The 22,382-nt window shown below is 37.5% G+C and overlaps 2 protein-coding genes across 3 annotated transcripts; one reads left to right on the forward strand and one right to left on the reverse strand.

Annotated features, from left to right (window-relative positions):
- Nucleotides 1–1,568: 1,568 nt before the first annotated feature.
- On the reverse strand, nucleotides 1,569–4,976 carry LOC116206256 (EEF1A lysine methyltransferase 2). Its single transcript, XM_031539076.1, has 7 exons — nucleotides 4,586–4,976; nucleotides 3,612–3,737; nucleotides 2,994–3,188; nucleotides 2,807–2,903; nucleotides 2,323–2,426; nucleotides 2,138–2,189; nucleotides 1,569–1,994 (listed from the first exon to the last, which is right to left on the reverse strand). The coding sequence occupies exons 1-7, from the start codon at nucleotides 4,810–4,812 to the stop codon at nucleotides 1,770–1,772; spliced, it is 1,026 nt and encodes a 341-aa protein (XP_031394936.1). The 5' UTR covers nucleotides 4,813–4,976; the 3' UTR covers nucleotides 1,569–1,769.
- Nucleotides 4,977–11,501: 6,525 nt separating this feature from the next.
- Nucleotides 11,502–14,324, forward strand: LOC116205780 (very-long-chain aldehyde decarbonylase GL1-9-like). Of its 2 annotated transcripts, XM_031538441.1 has the most exons (4): nucleotides 11,502–11,894; nucleotides 12,111–12,328; nucleotides 12,426–12,767; nucleotides 13,453–14,324. In XM_031538441.1, exons 3-4 carry the CDS (start codon nucleotides 12,537–12,539, stop codon nucleotides 13,999–14,001), a joined length of 780 nt encoding a protein of 259 aa, XP_031394301.1. In that variant the 5' UTR covers nucleotides 11,502–11,894; nucleotides 12,111–12,328; nucleotides 12,426–12,536; the 3' UTR covers nucleotides 14,002–14,324. The 2 variants fall into 2 exon arrangements, with proteins under 2 accessions (XP_031394301.1, XP_031394300.1); XM_031538440.1 differs by lacking the exon at nucleotides 12,111–12,328 and having other exon boundaries at nucleotides 11,503–11,894.
- Nucleotides 14,325–22,382: the final 8,058 nt, after the last annotated feature.

Here is a 22,382-nt window from a genome sequence, read left to right on the forward strand (position 1 = left end):
ACAAGGGCAAAATAAAAAGAGGTTGACATGTAAAAAGATATAAAGAGTGGAGAGTAATATCAAGTGAATATTGTTGTCCTTCAATTTCTCTTTTTTATTTTTAAACTAAGAATAAGAGATATTTTTTACTTTCCAACCACATCTTATAAATAATATGATAGTTGTATAATCGAATTTTCGCTTACATAATAATATAAAAAATCATAATACATACATATATATATATATATATATATTGGGGCTAGAAAACTGATCGTGATACATATAGTCTGAATAATACTTACATCTCGTGTCCTTTGAGCCCATCACTTGATAATTAACCTGTTAATAATCATGCGTTGTGCGGTGACTTTTTGTCCATTTCGGTAAGATCAAAAGTAGGTATTTACTACATAATAGATATGAAGAAAAAGTATGTTAAAAAACTAACAAGTAGGCCTAATAAATAATAGAAATCGCAAGTGCAAACAAATAGGTAATTTTTGTCTAATAGAAACGTGAAAAACAATAATCTTATAATATAAATCTAATAGAATTGGCATCATAGTTATAGGAAATAATTTCATCGGTAGAGGTGTGCATAGATACCGGATAGATCCAGAACCAATTGGAACCTACCTTTTTGAATAGTATCTGAGTAGATCCAATTAAAAATAGGGTAATGTCTGGGTAACAATTTAAAACACCAGTGAAAATTGATCCCGATTTCGACTCCAATATATAGAGTACTCAGATTTGAATCCAAAACCATTATTCAAAACCTGTTTTTTTATCATTATTTTCATTTTGTGTCTTATTTGTAATTTGTATTTTTTTATTAAAAAACAAATTTACTAAAAAAAAGAAAGTCAAAATCTAAAGTCTAGACCCTAATCCCTTTCTCTTCTCAAATTTATTTAGTTTTGTTATTATATTTGAAGAGAAAAAATAATTACAGATGTCAATAGCATACTCGAGACCTGTGACATGCTATAGATTTCGGATAAGTTTCGACTCCAAATATCAATAGAGTAGGTTCTAATAGACCGATCTCCGCTACAGGATATGATATGGATAGCATGAAAAGAACAAAAAATACCCAGACCCGCACAATCCTACTCATATCGATAAAAATTCAAATTTTTGTGTCTTATATTTATAGACATATGACGCATTAAATTTAAATAATTTCACATATATTGAGAAGTTCTTTCAATTACCGAAAAAATTTTATTTTTCAAAATTTTTAATTATATATTATAACGCACAAATAATATGGACAAATTACTAAAATTCATCGAATATGGCATAAGTTCATTGAGCTAGAATTGAAAGATCAATGCAACATGGAGCTGAGAGTTTATAATTTTACTTATATAACACATTTTCACCAACACACTTCGACTTTTATATTTTATAATTAAATGATTTATAAAATAACAATAATCATCAATTTACCTTTTTCTTTTTAAATTTGTTTATACAATTACATTATACTGTGTTGACTTTTTCCAACACAAAGTACTCTCTTAAACAAATTAATTTTTCTGCATTTTTTAGGAAGACAGAGAATTTAGAAAACATGAGCCTTCTCAGAACCGGAATGCCTTTTTCTCCATTTCAAATCTGTGAGTAAACCCAACAAACAAGACAGAAGAAACAAAGTGAAGTACAAGTGAGGAGTTTGTGATCCTAATGAGATTCGTCAATCACTTCCGGTGACAAGGTGGCGACGGTTCTCAATAACAGGAGAACCACCAATGAGAAAGATGAACAAAGGAATAACAGTATCAGTTCCGGAGAAATGCCACAGTGGCAACACGGGACCCCACCGACCCACCGAACATGAAGGTGGGATAACTCCGGACATGGTTGAGGTATCTGAATATCGGTTCCCGAGCTGCCTCAGGGTCCTTGGGTGCCTCTGCTTCGATGGATGCCCCGCCTCCCCTTTGGTTGTATTCATCCACCTCTTGCACTATCTCGTCCTTGGTACTGTTACAAGAAGTGATCACCTACAATCGCGAGGGTAACAAGAATCAAGTTTCAGATGAAGAAACAAAAAGGCAGGTGGATGAATGACACGGGATGAAGAATATCATGAAGTCTGCAACAACTTATGAAGCGAATCTACTCGGAATCCAACACAAATACTTACCAATAGGCCACCAGGAGCCACCAACTTTGAGACAGAATCCCAGTACATGATCCTAAAAATAAGAACATTTGGGTAAGGAGGGCTATGACCAAAAGAGCCTCTTATTTTAACTGCGGGAGAGGACAACTGAATTACAATGGCAACTTCTGATGAGAAGCACCCTGGGCAAACCATGCCAGTTTTACCTTTTGATAGTACCATCAGGATGCAGTCCAATGGCGTCAAGAGTGCCTTTATCCATTACAAGCTTGAACTGCTGATCCAATTTTGTCTCAAGAACATCATCAACCTGAGGGAAAGTGCATAAGCTATAACGATTACAAAGAAGAACGCTTAGAAATGGCATAAATGAACTCTGATGAATCACAACTCAACAAAGAAAGTACAGGTGATTAAATCCCTGCCCTGACAAACTCAGGAGCATTTTCAGTACCAGAGTATACATAATATCATCCCTAATTTCCCGTGCCACTATCGCATCATATCACTAATAAATCAGAGCCAAGCAATGTATCTAATGCAAAAAACCTAAAAATAATGGAGGAATAAAAGAAACTTCAGTCCCATATTGGGTGGGGGGGGGGGGGGGGGGGGGGGGGGGGGGAGAACCTTGGAAGTTCTAAATTCCTAATAGGTCGTATTCTATTATGTCTAAAAGCTGGGTCATACCAGAAATTTAAAATTGGTAAATCCATCCCGATAGGCCAGGCTGCGAGCAAGGTCAATTGCACCCTCGCTGTAGTCAATTCCAGTTAAGTCAGAGAACCTAAAACAAACAATAAGAGTTCATGTATTAGTTATGGTCTCAATGCAGTATGGTCTAATACAAGTGAGATCTCAATTTCAAAAAGCATACCCATGCTTAGCAAGTTCCTGGAGAAGCAAACCATTCCCAGTCCCAAGGTCAAGGACACTCCAAGAAGGCAGGTATTTATCATCTTGAGGCTCCTCTTTAATATCATTAACATCGGTTGGCAAGTGACCCTGAGAAAGTTCAAGGCACAAACTTTTGGTCCAACAAACAAGTGTCTCCATCACATCACCTCCAAACCTGAAAATTCATGTAAACATACAAGGGGGAAAAAAAGTTTGTGAAAAGTGCAAAAGTGACATCATTAGTTTTTTCTTTTTCTTTTTCTTTTTTCCCTCTGTCCAATTTGACCAGAAGGCATCATCAGATTCATTTAGCAACTGCTTCGCTTCCCTTAAAATCTAGTTTCAGATAGCACATATGTGGGACCTGTCAAGTGATAAGGGACTTAAAGTGGCTCTGAAGCCTTTAAAGTTTCAGAAATAAAAATCTTAACAGAAATTGGTAATTTATGCTCAAGAAAAATATCTTCACGGAACACTATAAACTGAAGCACCAGGGAAAAAAAGGAAATTTCTTCACACTATATGACTATTGAATGGGATGGAGATCTTCCGAAGAAGACCAGGTTGGATGAAGGGAGGAGGAATAAATAATGCTCACCAAACTTCACCCGCATGACCATGCTCATGGAAGTTGGCCAATTCATCTGCATATGCAGCATCCCAGTAACTTTGAAGACCCAGCAATGACCCGACTCCATCAGCATCTGGTACTTCTTTGTCAGAACTGCTCGCACGATGCACAAAACACACGTAGAACCATAATTAAGCTATTTTATGACTTTTGACATCAAATAAATGATCTCATAGAACATATGCTACTTCGCATGATTATAGTTATACCTCCAATCATCCGTTATCTTATGAGTCTATAGATGGACCATATTCTTTTTCTTCGGCAAAAAAGCGATTAAGTTGCATCAACTGACTTTTATTCACATTTGTAGGTTGAACCACTAAAATTGGGACTTGTACAAAGGGGAGAAAAAAATTTGGAACCATTCAAGCTGTTTACCCCCTTTAGAAGCCACAGATAGCTCTTTACATTGATACATGCACCAAGACGATACTGGTCATCCAAAGGTGGTGATCAGGCTATACAACAGGATGATCAGTCTTAGTGCATCCTTACCCTATATCCAACCCAAGGCTTTTCCGGAACAGAGTGCTGTGAAACATACACCTATGTTTTAATGCAGTAGAATTGCCGAGGAAAAGTTCTACATTGAGCAAAACAGCCGCTAAAGAAGGTGCTCGCTCAAATTACTGCATTGTTGCCAGGAATTCCGCCAGAGAAACAGAAACACTTGTAGCTTTAATAGTCAGAAACCAGTGGCAAATGGCTCAATATTCTTTAGCTTCATCGAGTTATAACATGCATAAATTACGGAAGATGCAGTTTTCGGCAGTGCCATAATCCAATCAGGCCAAGCTACGATATACATAGAGCTAAAGAACAGCATCGAGCACTTCAGTCACACACAATAATCGACTGTAGCAGGGCAACCTTCCATGTAGTTTCATCACAAAAGCAGAGAAGGACCGTTAGAAATGAAATAGGCAGTGATTCTAGACCTGTAATCGGAAGCGGCAGTTCGGAAATTGCCGGAGGAGAGGAGCGCGTCAGCGGCATCTGCGTGGCGCTGGTCATCGTCGAGCGTGCTCCCGTACTCGCTCTTGATCGACCAGGAATCCGCCGCGATGGAGCGGTCGTCGTCAGAGACCAGATCCGACGGCGCCAGAGCTGGTCGGTTCGCCTGAGGGAGCTCCGAGTCTTCCGGCGGAAGGCGGAAGCCGGCCATCGGCGGTTGCTGAGAGGAGCTTTGACCGGAGTTTTACTTCCACGAGAAAAAAAAAATGGCAGTCCTGAGGGCTTTTTTGTCTGAGAAAGAGAGAGAGAGAGAGAGACGATGACTTCCGAGACTTCAGAGCTATGGCCTTTCTTCACAGATGGATCTCGCCGTTCGGTACCGGCTGGACGGTTCAAGCACCAGTCCGTATTTTCTCAACCGGACGGTTCACAATTGAACATGAATTCTCAAGTTTCCAAAATGAGTATGCCCAAAGCAAAGAGGGTATAGCTCATTAAAATACGTTTTCCTATGATAATTAAGATGTTTTAAATTGATACGCAATATAAAACTTACTTATGCCTATTTATTAATTATTTAAAATTTTATTTTATTGTTCTATATGCATAGCATTGTAGGAAAAAAAAAAAGGACAAAGAAAAGGAAAAAATAGACTGCACGTCATGTATCGTGCCCCTTCCTCGATTTGCCTTCTATTTTTATCCAACCGAAGTAAAAAACCTTGAACTATTACCCAAACTTTTTCTCCAAGTTGAAAATTTTGCTTTCCATTTCGATCCATCCAACATCTACATTCAACACTTAATAATGTCATATAACGTTTCTGAAATGAGTGATAAACATCTTTTTTTTTCTTTTTTTTTTAAAGTTAGTTAACGGAGACAAAGAACCAAGAAAACTGAAGAATAACAAGGAGGGACATAGAAACCCAGAAATATCGCCTAACAACAAAAACTTTAAGCCGTTAGGAGCTGAATTTAAAACATGAACAACAAGTGGGTAGCGAGATCGCCCGTCGAGCAAGTCAATCCGCACAATAATTCCCTTCGCAGAATACGTGATTAATTTGAACCTCCCATTCTTGAGCCAGTAGCCTACCGATTTCCTTCACCAGTGGTTTGAGCAGAGGATTGCAATGTGACCGACCTTGAATTAGATCCCAAGCCATTAATGAATCCAACTCAAGAACCAACTTTCGACAAACCGAATCCCAAGCATGATGTAGACCAGTACCGATGCCCCATAGTTCTGCCACCATAGTAGATGCGATACTAATATTCTGCATGAACCCGCTAATCTAATTCTCGTTTGTATCACGAAGAATACCTCCCACGCCTGCCAAACCCGGATTGCCACGAGAAGCTCCATATGTATTTAGCTTGATAAAGCCATATGGTGGTCTATGCCATCGAATTAGCTGCCAAGAACATCCCACACCCAAAGCAGCTGAATTTCTCCGAGGCAAAGTGAAGTTTCGGCTCACCTCTAGAAAACAAGAGGCTGGATTCAAAGGCCGTCGAAAATCGTCTTGGAAAATTTCCTCATTCCTCCAATTCTATAAAAGCCAACGGCCAATTCCAAAGATACACGACCAGTTAGCACGAACCATTTTCCTAGAGTGAGGACTTGAGCTTAGGTTAAAAAGCAGCCATTCATGTAGAGATTGCGAGAAGAAATGTGTTCGAGCAAAAATGTTTAGTAAACTCTCCCAAACAGGCCTGACATAAGCACAGTCTCGGAGAACATGGAGAGTAGTTTCGCTTGCTGCATTGCACTGAGGACACAGTGCAGATGTAGTGGGATTGCATTTCACATGATATGCATTGGTGGGGAGTCGATCATGTGCAACAAGCCACGGGAATTGAAGGACTCGTTGAGGTCCAGGCCATTGTCAGATAGTTTTCCATATGGGATCCAAGGGCTGATGAGAAAATCCCGTGATCATATCATAGGTTGAGGAGACAGTATAATCTCCTGAAGAAGAAAGTCCCTAAAAAATTGAGTCACCACCAGCATTAGACCGGGGGAGACTAGTACTTGCAATACGAAGGAGGGATGAATGATCGAGAAGGTGAGCAAAACTATCCCGACGCCAGTTCCCATTATCAGCCACAAAATCACGCACCACTCGTTCCCGAGAATCAGCCTGGATATTAAGGACAGTATTCACAAGCCAGGTCTTGTCCTGGTATCCACTGATCTTCGCAGAATCGTGCTCGACTCCCATCACCGATTATCCACCCAACCCCATGCAAGACTTCGTTCCAAGCACGGGCAATCGTCTTCCATAACCAATAATCAGTAGAACGAACAATTAAAGAATGATCACGGCCTTCCCTCTTAACATACTTGTATCGTAATACCTGGGACCAAAGGGAAGAGGGTCGGGTCAATAACCCCATCCCAATTCACCTAGAAGCGATGTATTGAACTCCCTGAACCTTCGAATACCCAACCCTCCAAGATTTCTCGGTCTTGTAATAGTATCCTATCCGACGAGATGAATCCTGTGACGATCCAAAGCATGACCCCATATGAAGTCTCTGCAAAGTTTATCAAGCTCCTTACATACACTCACGGACAACTGCATAACTTGCATCGTATAACTTGGAACAGCTGTAAGAACTGATTGGACGAGCGTGACACAGCCTGCCATGGAAAGAATCGAAGCTGACCATCCATTCAGCCTCGATCGAACTCGAGCAACTGCGGAGTCAAAATAGGACTTCCTCACATGATCATGGACTATAGGAATACCAAGATACTCTCCGAGCTCCTCCGTGCGCGAGAAAGAGCTATGCGACATAATAGCTTCCTGTATGTGGAGTTCAACATTTTTGAGAAAAAAAAAAAAAAGGGAACTGACTTTGAGTTGCTGACCCGCTGACCCGAAGCATGACAAAGTTGATTCGGCACTGAACAAATTTCAATCATCTGGTCCTCCGACACTTCCGCAAATAATAATAAATCACCAGCAAACATTAAATGGGAAATCATTGGACCCTGTCTACCAACTCTCATTGAGCGCTATCGACCTGCTTGGACTGCATCCGATATCAAATGAGCTAGCCGTTCTACACATAGGACAAATAAATAAGGTGATAATGGGCATCCTCGTTGAATACCTCGTTCCATTGAGAACTCGTCTGTTAACGTCCCCTTCCACATCACCTGCATATTAGGAGATGTAACACAGTCCATGATGATACGTCGAAGTTTCTCAGGAACACCAGCTTTGGTGAGAGTATCATTAATGAAAGCCCAATTAAGTCAATCGTACGCTTTCTCCAAGTCCACTCATGAAACCACAATCCGAAGTAACACGACCCATCAAGTGAATTAGCTCTTGGGCAATAATAATGTTATCTTGAATATGCCGCCCTGGAATGAAGCTCGACTGATTAGGAGAGATAAGATCCGGCATAAATCGTCGTAGCAGATTCGCAATAATCTTCCTAATGACCTTATAGGAGACATTACAGAGACTTATAGGCCTGAAATTATGGATAGAGGATGGATTCAGGATCTTTGGTATGAGAACAATCAAAGTAGAATTAACTGTAGCAACCGAATTTCCCCAATCCATAATAATTCCCATTACAAAGGACTCCAGAGAAGGTGCTACGACGTCCCAATTAGCTTGGTAGAAGACTGCTTGGAAGCCGTCGGGGCCGGGAGACTTGAATGGTTTCATGCCAAATATTGCCTTTCGAATCTCCTCTAGTCGAGTTGAACAACAAAGGGCATCTCTTGATTCTTGGGACAACACAGGAAAGCAGTGGGATGAATGCAAGACATCCTCAACCTCTGATGTACTACATAGATTACGAAAGTAGTCCGTGATAATTGAACGGAACTGAACTTCATCTGAGATCCAAGAGCCATTCTCACCTTGTAACGCCTCTATACGAATGCGATTGCATTTAATAATGGTTCTTGTATGGAAGTATTTCGAGTTCTGATCCCCAAACCGAAACCCAATCGCTCCGTGAATTTTGAAACCAAAGAATCTCCTCGAGTTAAAATATCCTCAAGTTCTTTGGAAATTTCTCTCTCAAGCCGAGAGAGGAAGCGGTTTGGTCCTTGATGCAAAGCGCCTTGAATCCCGGCCAGTCTAGCCATAGCCCTTCCCTTGCGACGATGAATGCACCCAAAAACCGAAAGGTTCCAGTCTTGTACTTCCCCCTTAAAGTCTTCAAACCCTACGGATAAATTGACATGATTAGACCATACCGAGAGAATAAAATCAGGGAACCTTGCATGAGTGCCGCTAAATATCTGGAAGGCCTTTCGCCTCGCGCAGAACTCCTGAGACCATCAGAACATATGAGAATAGGACGGTGATCAGATTTAATTCGTGGCACAAACTGCAGCTTCAGGGAAAAGGGTCCTCAACGATGAATTACAAACCGCCCGATCAACTCTCTCAAAAACAGGCTCCCTTCCATGGAATTCCTGTCCTACCAATGTGAATCGAGCCTACATCGATCAAGAGTGTCTCTGAATGGGTAAGCCTCTCTTGGATTGAAGGGGGCTCCACCCTCTTTCTCATCTACAGATGTAATAGCATTAAAATCCCTCGTAACGATCCAAGGCTCCGAGATGAATGTGAAAGATTCAATAAAAACTCCCAAAGCTCTTTCCGGATATTGGCATCTGGATTACCATATACAGCAGCGAGGAAGAAGGAGCAATGACCTTGCGTTATACGTAAGTGAAAAGCTTGCCGATGTTGTACAATAGAGTCAAGTAGGTCACTTCCACCTCGCCATCCCACCTAAATGCCACCCGAGAATCCCTGGGCATCAATTCGAACAAAGGAAAAATCACGAAGCTTTATGCAAACAGAATCCGCTCCGGTACCGCTAATCCGAGGTTAGACAATAATAACAATGTCTGGGTTCTCGCTCCGAGTATATTCTCTGAAGGTACAGATAAATTTAGGGTTACCTGCGCCCCTACAGTTCCACATGAAAACACGCATAAGATTAATATGATAATACGAAAAATAGAGGTTAAACCTCAACTCTGCAACCGGCCGAATACCGAAGAATATGCTCCCGAGTCCTCTCCTGAGCTTCATTACTCAGCGAGACTTCCATTACCGTTCCATGATCATCATCAATAACAGGAACTCAATCATCAAGAGGAGGCTCCAACCTGCCATCCATTACCATCAGATCTTGTGTCTCAGCAACCTTCGTATCCAAGCTCCCAGAATCTCCTGGATCAAGATCGAGCTGGATAAGTACGGGGTGCGAAGATAACGAGGATTGCATGACAGTCCGTGCTCCAGCATTAATAGCAAGTCCAACCACGCCTGATGTCGAAACAGTCGTTACCTCCTTCACCGGGTCCTTCAAATTGACAGACTCCCGGGAAAGTGAGGCAGATGAATGATTAACACGGCGCAATGCTGTAGAAGAGCTGCCATAACTGTGTCTGGACTTAGACCCCTGACCCCCTTGCTTGTATTTTTGAGAAATAAATCGATGATGAAGGCCCATTGATCCGATTCGACTTAAAGACAATGCCAGGAAGTGGTCGATTAACTGCATGCTCAAAAGAAAATGATGGGCTCGATTCCGCATCCTTCCCTTTCCAATTTTGTCTAGCCACAGGAGTAGTCCTGTGCTCCTCCTCAATATTCCTAGAACTGTCCACATTCAGCTCGTCCCCCTGCCCGATCCAATCCTCTTCCCCTGCCACCTCATTCTCCTCTAAATCCTCCAAGATATCAAAATGTGAACCTTTCCCTCCTTTTTTCCCCTGATTCGAGCCTGGATATCCTCTAGTTACCGTAGATGAGGCCCGAGAACCCCGAAGTTTCCTTCCATGCCTTCCTACTACCATCCATGGACCAACATGCCCAGAATGTCCACTAACATCTGTACCGGAGGCCACAGGCAGAATGATCACTAGAGCGATCCCCAGAGGACGGAACTTGGGTCAGCGGCATCCCCACTCTTATTTTGATAATTAAAAATAGGTATCCACCATTTTATTTTTCATGGGAAATTCTAATATGACTCTGTGTCACCGTGACACGCTTAGTATTTTAGTTAAAATGTTTAATATTTTAGTTAAAGTGATGCTTTTACTATTTGTGATGGATTATACAAAATAGTAAACTCTTCTATCGTAATACTAAACACTTAAATTGAAAGAAAAAGTAAAAAACACATGTACTAATCACGATTAATAAAAATACTAAATATTTAAATTAATGAACTAAATGTTTGAACTAAAAGTACTAAGCTTATCACGGTGACACAGAGTCATGTTAGTAAAATCCTATTTTTCATATATGTGATTACTTATACATTGAAACTATACATAACTTACAGCAAAATATTATAAGTCCGACGTAATGCAAGAGGTAACCATTTTAGAGATGAAAAATATATTCAACAAATAAAAAAGAGATGAACAATAACCAACGTGGCTTTATTCAATCGGTTCGACGCTTATTCCGCTTAAGTAAGGTCTCGGATTCGAGTTCTTGTGAATGCCGAAAATCCACTCTGTAAGAGTTTTACCACTTAATGAGTCGATCCGACTCGATTAGATTAGTTGGGCTCAATTGAAATTTCAGATACCATGATACGAACTTAAGAAAAAAAAAGAGATGAACAATAAAACATCATTCTTTTTCGAGTACATGATTACTTATATATCGGAATCATACATAACTCAAAAGAAAACATAACAAATGCGACGCTTACTCAAGAAATGAACATTCGTGAATCAACCAGATTTGCATCCATTTCTAATTTATTTGTGGGAAAAAAAAAAGATCGAATTTTTTGTTTTTAAATTTTGAATTCATTGTGCAATTTTTGCCGTAATATATTGTTGATGACATTGGCATGGTATGGTGGGTGTTTTGAATGCGTCGGTTAATGGGGTGGGGGGATGAGATATTGTTCGGAACAGTCAATGAACGACGAAAGCCCATAGAAAACTTTTTCCATTTCCATTCATTGATTCGTCCATTCTCATTCGTTCTTGGTCGTCGCAGCGGAGGAGCCCCGGTGCTTCTCCTCCTTCTCCATTGAGATCTCTCTCTCTCTCTCTCCGTCTCGCAGCAGCGCAACGATAGTGGGGCTCCTCTTCCTTCGCGGTTAGCAGATCTGTCACTCTTTGGATCTGACTCTCGCTCTCTCTCTCTCTCTGCGTGAAGATAGAAAGGAGCTGGAGCTGGGCTTGCGATCACGGCGTCTCCGAGGAGCCATCGACTCGCTCGGTGCGCGAGCTTCACCACCGATTTATCTATTCCGGACCCGGCTATGGTGAGTCCGAGCTTCGATTTCGAGCAGCTTGTTGGGCATTCCGCGGCCATGGGTGCCCTAATATTGTGAATTGTCAATGCACGTCGTTACGATGGAAAATGCTCGAAAGGCCGTCCTTTTTTCTTTTGCCTTTTTATTTCTATTACTTCTGATGATTTCTCAGTGTTCTGTTATCTGAATTACGGGGAAGATTGCTAAAGCTTAGCTTTTTCACAGCTCTTTCTTACCCTCCAAACTATGAAAAGATCATAGCTTTAGTGTATCTGGAGTCAACTACTGAATGCTGAGCATCTTGCGGGGATTGCAGAATAACCCGAAATGCAGCTGTTATTTTAGGAGTTTAAGCATTTGTTCCAGCATAATTGACGGTTCCAGCTCTCATGATGGAGTGCCATGGATTTAGCATCCATTAACTTGATCTGACAGCTTAAGTGGTGATGAAATTTTCGTGAATAATTACTTGGTCACTGGACCGGAGACTCTGCAAAATAGCTCGTGCAGTCCTTGATTTCGAATTATGGTGCTTTGCAGGGGGTATAAGATTGCTTGTCTGGCACTAGAGCTTCGACAATTCTGGAGCAGAAGACTTCAAGTTTATCGGGTATTTTCCTTTAGGAGCAGTAGTGGAGAGTTTGGGACAAGATGGCCTTCTGGGATGGGTATGTGAGCGATGAAGCGATGGGCACATTCGCTCCAATAGTGGTCTACTGGGTCTATGCGGGATTCTATCAGCTTCTGCCTCCCATGGATAATTACAGGTTGCATACCAGGAAGGAGGAGGATGAAAAGAATTCCGTGCCTCTTGCGGCAGTAGTAAAGGGTGTTCTGCTTCAACAGCTTGTTCAGGCCACAGTTGCTCAGGGCCTTTTTGTGGTCAGTCAGTGATTGATTTTCCCATATGCTTTTTCATCCATTTATTCTCCAATTATCAGGCCCTCTCGTAGTGTCTAAAGATTTCCTTTATGTCTGATGATTAAATTCTTAAGATCAATATATAGACATGGTGGTTTATCTGATAGTGGAATTGCCTCAATTCCATGTCAGTTTTAGATATTTAAGTAGGTGCTATCGACTATCAGAAGCAAACCAATTACCAATGTTCAGCTCAATAGGAGTTTATAATCATTTGAGGTCTCGCAGTTGTGCAGTTGATGAATATCAAGTAAATATTTAGGTTGACTTCCCCGTGGGGATGCAGTAAGGAAAATAATTTGGAACAAAGTTCTGAGGTTAGCTCATTTCGCTTTGAAAGCAATGCAGGAGCGAAGTGATTCTGATGCTTGAGCTGTTGAATGCCTTGCAAGTACTCAATGTTGATCATTGGCATGGAAAATCAAGATGTAGCTCCTGATGTATTCAACTCAAGCAAATATATATAGTTGATGCATCCACATCTGTTATTGTGCTCTCTCATCTGACTTAAATGAGCATTTGCATTGTGTCCGAAAAAAAAACGAGGGGGGGGGGGGGGGGGGGGGGGGGGTTTGGGATGGAGGGCTCTGCATTTCAGGTTTTTTATGTCATAGATTAACTTTGATTTTTCTGTTTCTGATTACAGTTGACATCAAAAGCCAATACATCCGGGATCAGTACTCAACCCTCTATCCTGGTCCAGATCTTGCAGTTTATTGTTGCCATGTTTGTGATGGACACGTGGCAGTATTTCGTGCACCGATACATGCACCAGAACAAGTTCCTCTACCGCCATATCCACTCTCAGCACCACAGACTTGTTGTGCCATATGCCATAGGGGCCCTCTATAATCACCCTCTTGAGGGACTCCTACTCGATACGTTTGGCGGGGCCATTTCCTTCCTCGTCTCAGGAATGACTGCAAGAACTGCGGTTTATTTCTTCTGCTTCGCTGTGATAAAGACTGTCGATGATCATTGCGGGCTCTGGCTTCCTGGAAATATCTTCCACATTTTGTTTAAGAACAACACAGCATACCATGATATCCACCATCAGCTCCAAGGGCTTAAGTACAATTACTCCCAGCCTTTCTTCTCCATTTGGGACAGAATCTTGGGGACCCACATGCCTTACGACCTCGTGAAGCGGCCCGAAGGAGGGTACGAGGCAAAGCTCATTAAGTCGAAGGATTAGCAGCATTTGAGATGGCACTTCCAGGACTGAATGTAGTTCCTCGCTGTTGATGGATTGCAAAGATTCAAAGTCCCTTTCAGGAGATGATTGAAGCTATCCATTAATCAGTCGTCGATTGATTTTTCATTCTCCCAGGCTATATGTATCTCTTGTAGTTGTTTCTTGTGCTGTTTATTAATTTATGTAACATATTTGTTTCCTAATGCCCGTGCCGGCAATTAGATTTTCAGGTCTGTTGAGTGCTGATCGGGCAATTATTTGTACTAATTTCTGTTGATTGAGTGAGGTGTTACCAGCAATCAAAACAGTGCCATTGATCAAAATTGTAGCCAACCCATGGGCCTGCGGAGTGCAGGCTTCAACCCTTTTTTATGTTTACCTTCCTCGAATGATTTTAAGAGCATCGATACTTCGAGTTAATACTTATCGGTCTGTTGCACTCTCCATTAGCAGATGCGTTGCGACAGCATCATAATATCATAGTGCCCAGAGCAGGGGGGTACTTCAGCATAATCAAACCCGGAAAGTTCTGCATTTCCGATCACATCCTGCCAATCCCGCACCGATCTCACCCAATATTCCACTACTAAAACAACAGATCTGATGGGACAATACACTATATGCATACATGAAGTATTCTCCAAAGATGACTTTGGAGCCAATGAAATTTCGATTTCTTCATAACAATAGAATACATACACATCTGTATAACATATATGCAATTTTTTCACCAATCACAAGAATTGATTTGCAACTCAAAATCTTCAAATTGTTGTGTTGACTTGCTGAGCTTAACTCAATTGCTCCAAGCTAAAGTAAGCTGTACTCTGTGATTTCCACACTTTCGAAATTTTTGCCCACCAACATACATAGATATAATCTTTAATCTTTACGTATCTTCTAATCGAACTACAAATAGGCTTGGCTCGAGAAGCAGCGTATCCCACTAACTGGAACGAGCAGATGTAGCAACTTGCAGACCTCCCTGCACTTGTCTTTTAATTTCACTTCTCATCAGTCTTCTTCATGCATTGGAATAGCAGCAACAGATCGGTTTGGCACATTACGACATGCATGGACCTTGAAATCCACCTCTACAGGGGGAGCAAAAGCGACTCTCTTGGCTATCTCAACAGCTACGGAAATGAGTCTCGCCTCCTTGCTTCTGTTAGGTGATTCCATAGACGTCATAGATGCCCTTTAAGACATAGCTAATCCATCGTCTCTCTCATCTTTTCATTCTTACATTGCTGAGGCTAAAGACTTGTTAACTTCTTCTGCTAGCTGGGATGCTCTGTATTGGCCTGAAACTCGAATTAAATGAGTTCAGTGGAGGATGACTATTCGTTCATCAAGGAGCTAGCAGAGTTTTGATATCCCAAGCAGGGCATCTTATAGATATCATAGAAAAGTAAAACTATTGAAAATCAAACTATTGAAATTGAAAAAAAAAAAAAAAGGTAGTGACGTGCCAGTTTTTCAACTTTATGCAAATGCACAATTTTAAATAATTATTTTAGGAAGAAAATAATTGGAAAAGATAATAGCCAAAGTAATTATTTGATAATCATTACCAGTATGATGATTACCAAAATTAAAACCTATTGATAAAATCGTTGATTTTGTTTCGATGATGTGATGGAAATTAAAAAAATAATCTAAGATTATCGACTTCAAAAATAAAGTTGAGAAAAACTGTTCCTGTTTGATTAGAAAATTATTAGTTTCGATTCAATGATGTCTATAAATATAATTTACAAAATATAAAATCATCAGAGATAAATGAATTAAATTTTTCGAGGTATATGAAAACGCACTATTTCAAATAACTATTATCGGAAAGCAAAAAAATGGAAAAGATAATTATTTAACCTACTTATTCAAGAAAAAAAAATTATTTCCCCTATGATAATTACCACAATTAAAACCACCGGTGAAAAGGCCGTATGAATAGTTAATGCCCTGACCCTAATAGGGTTGGCTCATGATGTATTTATAATCTCAAGATTACATGGTAAGTACATATACACAGTATGTGTATCATCTATCAAAGGTAAGAATCCCCGAAATATATTCTAATACTATACACAATATGTGTATCATCTATCAAAGGTAAGAATCCTCGAAATATATTCTAATAGGCCGATTATGATTCAATTATGTGATGAGAAATAAATAAGTGATCAAGATAATTGTTAATTTGAAAATAAATGCACTTTTATTTAGAAAATTATTAGTTTCGATTCAATGATGTTATAGTTATAAATTACAAAATATAAAATCATAAAAGGTCAATGAATTGCATTGATTGACATATTTATTGGATACTGATAATTTGCGCATACATATTGATATTCAAATTCTTAACATGTTCTTATTTTGTTATTATTAAAAATTTTCAAGAAAAGTATAATTCATTAAAAAGTTTATATTTAGAAAATTATGAATTAAGAGAATTAAACTTATAATATACATGATATGCAAGAAATTTTAATAGGAAAAGTCCTAAAATAATTTTGGTATTACAATATTAAAGTGTATATATATACACACAAAACTAGTATAAAAGATAAATTTTTTATCTGAAATATAGAGAAATCTAATATCAAATTTTTTTAATAAAGTAATTTCTTAAATTCTAATGATTAGATGAATAATCATATATCAAGGAAAATTAAAAATTGTATTGATATTGTAAATCTCATCATGAAAACTAATAAAAAAAATAAGAGTAGATAATCCTACCAACATAATGAATTATTTTTTGTGCTCCTACCAAAACTAAAAATATAAAATAATAATGAGTCCTATGGTATGATATAAATGAATTCTTTCAATAAAGAAAAAAAAAAGATTAAGTATAACCGGTTAGAAAACTTTGCGGGAACGTTAGACCTTCATATATGATAAAAAGATAAAACGGAAAGGAGAACTACATAATAATTAACTAAACAAAGATAATTCAAATACAATAAGAAAATGTAATATTGAAAGTTCTTAGAAATATGTAGATAATTAAAATAGAATACATATATATATAGTCTTACTGTTCCTATTTTATTCATTCTAAGTAGCTACTATATATAGTGCATAAATTTACTGTTGTTAGAAAATACATTAAGTAATCCTTTGGCTTCGCGGGAAACTGTATAAAATTGGTGAGCCACCCGGGAGAGGCCGACGTAAATTAAAGAAATTGATGCATATAATATGGTCAAAGTAGATATATATATATATATGTATGCTGCATTTTTTTTTATGAATAATATCATATGCTACATATGTGTTTCTATATTAAGCCAGACTCCGTGAGTTGCCGCTAGAATGAAAACAAGTTTTCATTAACAAAATAATATGCTAATCATAACACTTAAATTAATGCAATAACTTTTATAGAATATAGACTCAAGTTAATGATAAGAACAATTTAGCTACCAAAAGTTTTAGATTTCTTACAAAAGTATAATAACTCATGTTTGTAAAATGTTAAAAAGTCGACATTTTTTCCCGCTCATCTTAAATTTCAATTTCTAATATTTCTTATTGTAAAGCATGTTCGCAATCATATTAGTATCTATCTATTATAGGTATTTAAATTAAGCTCCTCAGACTTATACAATGAGAAGCCTTTGTTTGATCAATGAGAGCTCGCCACGTAGGCTTTTTTGGCATTGCCATAGCTTCCCAGTGAAATGACTCTTCGCATGAATATCAATAAATGTAAACAATGAATTTAGATTATATTAAATTATTTTTTCTTTCATCCGTCTTCTATACAAGAGAATCGGTCACATATTTTGTGTCTTTTTGTTTCTGCTTCTTTATCTCTTCTCCACCTGTCACTTCTTTCCTGCACGATGAAGGTGGATAGGGAGCATCTGTCATCGAAGCCATTGCCATCCATCTTCAAGGTCCTCGGAAGCCAAACATCCATTATCTCTCTCCCTGTTTTGGTCACTCACTCATTCTTTAAATGAAAGTTATATATATATATATATATGTTATATAAATGTATACATATGTAATATTCTTTCAAAATTCCCGAAGGAACAAGGCCACCATTGAGACACGAGAGCCTCAGCCGGTCACTATGTGCATCGTTACCTGTAAGCTTGTTTCCTCTTCGATTTTTCTGGCTATGAGCACTTTTTCATCAATTTATTGGTCACGACTGTTCGTGGTCTTCGTTCTTTATTTTTTTTCGGCTTTTTGCATGTGAACTGATAAAAGAGAATATATATTGAAAATATCCTTGATTTGATCATATCTCTTATCCAGTTCATGAAGTTTTGTCGATGGCTCTTCTTAGAATTGGTGTAGAGCTATTCTTAAATGTTTGATCCTTTGCTTTAATTAAAATTTTATTTTGCTTCATGCACCAACTTTAAACATGGTGGCTTCCTACTGACTTGAGATCTCAATCGGATGAGGTAGGTTTCGCTGTCAATTTTCCGGGTCCATGATCTTCCTCTTAGAGCATTTGGTCATCGATGATATTTATGAGATCATTGACGATCGTCAACTAAACATGAAGCTGGTTTTGACTCTAAATCTGTTCCTGATTTTCCTGATAGTCAATGACAATCTTCTCTTTGTGTAATTTTGGGATGTATGAACATGAAAGACAAAACGATGGATATGAAGGCATATGATGCTTATTTCTGCATTGAATATAGAAGTTTTCAACAGAGAACCAGCTGGATTGCATAGGAGTTTTCCCAATTAGGAATATAAAAGCTAGAAAACCATTGGACTCGTGGGTGCTATTTACCTCTTGGTCTTATGTCGAGAACAAAGTTACTACATCAAACCCGTTTTCTTTGAGGATGCATTTTTTTATGGCAGGAGCTTAGACAATCTGTGGGAAGTGGAACAAGGACATTTATGATTGTACCCATAATTATTCAACAATAGTTGTGAGTTTACTCCATCGTAAAATTTTACTTTTAAAATTAATTATATGTGATTTTATTTTTGCTTATTTAAATTCATTGTAAAATTGTATATATGTTTAAAAAGATAATAACATAAGGCAAACTGTTAAAGTGATAAAATAGAATTTACTACCTAAAACTAATTGAAATATGATATTAAAAAGATTAGAATATGGTAATCTTGTATTTCAATATTCCTTCTTCGCACTTATTTTTTTTTCGAGTTCTGACTTGAAGTATTCCTCCATCCCTTGCATACTTTTGTATTTGATCATAAAATATTTCATTTCATATTCATCGGTTAATGCTTTCACTTCGTTTCCATACCAGCTATAAGAAATATCTTTTTGCCATTTATCAAAAAACAAATATTATCTGTAAGCCCATAAAAATGTAAAATTAGTTAATAAAAATTTTGTCAATGTAATAAATATAATATCACTCAACAATTACAAGTCATGATCACGTTGAATTTCCAAATATATTTTACATAAATCCAACATAAATATATGAAAAATTGGCCCGCGCAAAAGGACTAGTTATTAGTTCAGCTATATTCATTCTCCCTCAGGTTCACATATGTTGATTAATATATGATCCCAAAAATCTTAATTAATTCTTTTAAAGGCGCAAATATGCCCAACTTTTTTTTCTTTATATTGTTCGTTCACAAGATATAATTTTCATTTTACTATTCTACAAGGGCATTCTACCTACGCAATGCCGTGGGTCGGAAAAAAATTTCATTATTTAATGACAATATTACTTATATCTAAAAATCATAAATTTCACGATTGGGATAGGTTCATCTTTTAGTAGGTCAATCTCACTTGAACCTAAATTAATTAGCAAGATGTTTATCCCTTAGTTGGAAAACAATCTCGTTCAAGTCTAGATTGATTGTACCTAGTTGACTTCCAAATATCAAATGTGCACAAGGAAAAAAATACTTATATACCTAAATATAATATAATTTAAAAACGTTGATTTTTTTTAAAGGGAGCTGGTTTTGTTATTGAAAAGAATCTACGATCGGGAGAAGTTTATCCCTTAGTGGGTGAACGACCTCGCTCAAGTCTAAATTGATCGGACCTAGTGGACTTCCGAATATCAAGTGGGCACCGAAAAAATATTTATAGGCCAAAATTTAATAAAAATATAAAATGTTGAATTAAAAAAAAAAAGGGGGCTGAGGGTGGGAAAACGCAGCCCACTTGGGGGCAGGTCTTGTTATCGAAAAGAATTTATGATCGGGAGAGATTTATCTTTTAGTGGATGAATGACCTCGCTCAAGTCTAAATTGATCAGATCTAGTGAACTTTCGAATATCAAGTTTGCACCCCGATAAAAATATTTATAGGCCTAGATTTAATAAAAATTTAAAAAAATGTTGAAAAAAAGAGGGGGTTTGAGTGGGGTACCCACTCACCCCCTCCTTCATCCTACAACAACAGTTTTAGTGTATTTATACTATGACAATAGGCTCGCACGTTGTCGCTGGTCCAAAAAATTCCATCATATATTAACACAATGGATTTGGAGTGTGAATAGATATTATCATAAGGATAAAGATAGAAAAAAAATTCTTGTAATTCACAAAAGTATGTATATCATTAGTATACTTCTTTACGAAAGATACAGTATAGAGGAAGAAATTTATATTTGTGAATGAAAATTTATACAAAGAAAAAAAATTGTATAGGGTATACATATAACTTTTTAGAAAAAGGTAAAATACGTAGAAAGAATGGAATCGAAATTATGGTGGCAAATTCTTATATCAAGGAAAAAAAATTAAGAAAAGTTTGTACACATTAGGCGAAATATGTGATGTTATATTTACTTGTGAATGGTAGAGGTTGGCTTCATGGGTGATATTATCTCAATATATAGTAATCATAAAGAAAAAGAAGAAAAAACTTACACGTAATAGGAACAAATCTAGATAAAAAGAAAAAATATATTTTTATATAAATAATTGATCCAACCATAATGATCGAATAATTAACGTGACAGGTCAACCGGGTCACACCGCTATCTTACCAAGCCAGATCTAAAAATAGTGGACAAAAGAAGGCAATTAAAACAAAAGGAGATGCATTAGAGATGAAAAAATGTCCCATCTGCGACCTAAATTTTTGGAAGAATGTTGGTTATTGTATATATAGTACTTCTAATACAATATTTCTTATAGTTTTTCTAATAAAGGTTAAAGGATTCTTTTTTTGGAAATAATTGATATGGCTATAATGATCGAATCATTTGATCTAATGGGTTGACTGCATTCCCTAATACCTTATTGGGATCAGATTTTAAAACATAGAAAAAACAAGGGGATAAAACAAAAAAGGAAAAAAATTAAAAAAACAAGTGGGGAAAATTTCTTATAGATTTTTCGATTGTAAAAGAGGTTCATAGGTTTAGTACGAGTATAGAAAGTTAAAACGAAATAAAGGGGCTCATAAGTTTTACCGATGAGAATTGAATCCGTCACTTCTTGATTTCAAGTCGGGATTTTGTGCCATTGCACTAAGAACCCCTCCTAGCAAAGTGCATATTTAAATTGGTGAGGTTTTCCCCCAAAAAGAAATGATATATATATATAAATATATATGAAAAATTGGAACAAATGAGCTTTTCTTTAAAAAAAAAGAATAAAGGAAAACAAATGTAGCTTGACAAGTGTCTATAAGCAACAGTTTGTGTATAAAAATAAAGATATAATTTTGTTTATGTTTTACATTGTTGTTATGTAATTAATCTAATGCCATGTACTTTTAATAAATGATGTATAGTTTACTTACTGCTCTTCGATTGTACTCACATGATTTTAATAATTTATACTATAATTTTAGTCATATTAAGATAAATCATAAGCTAAGACTTTTAATATTGTAAACAATCGCTAGCTTGAACATATTGAATCTATGAGGTACTGCTTATATTTACGGTGCTACAAAAAGAAATGTGGAGTGATAGTGTGGAAGCGCCTTGTCGAGAATCATTCATGGAGAAGGGAAGACTAAATTTTCAAATGGAACTTAAGTGATTTTGGAAGCTCCTAATGAAACTGTTGGATGAAATTTTGAAAGATTTTTCGAATATTTATAGTTCTTTGAAAAAAATGGTTGATATGAACATTTTCAAATAGAAAGAAAGAGGTTTTGATTTAAAAGGCAAAAAGAAGATGATAGCGAGGGTCGAACTTCGAAGCAAAAGCTAAAATGTATGATCTCCGCCACTACACTAATATCGCTCAATTCTTTTCTTCACACGGATGACTTACACACACACACACACAATATAATAATTGTGAACATGATGCCTGACCTCCTCGATTTGCGGAGGGAATATTTTACTATATCCCAACGTTTACTTTTATACATACACATACACATCAATAATAATTTACGAGGAAAACTCCTGAACCTAATATAATAAAATAAA

The sequence above is a fragment of the Punica granatum genome, chromosome 4 (genome assembly GCF_007655135.1).
Source record: "Punica granatum isolate Tunisia-2019 chromosome 4, ASM765513v2, whole genome shotgun sequence".
Classification (NCBI taxonomy): domain Eukaryota; kingdom Viridiplantae; phylum Streptophyta; class Magnoliopsida; order Myrtales; family Lythraceae; genus Punica; species Punica granatum.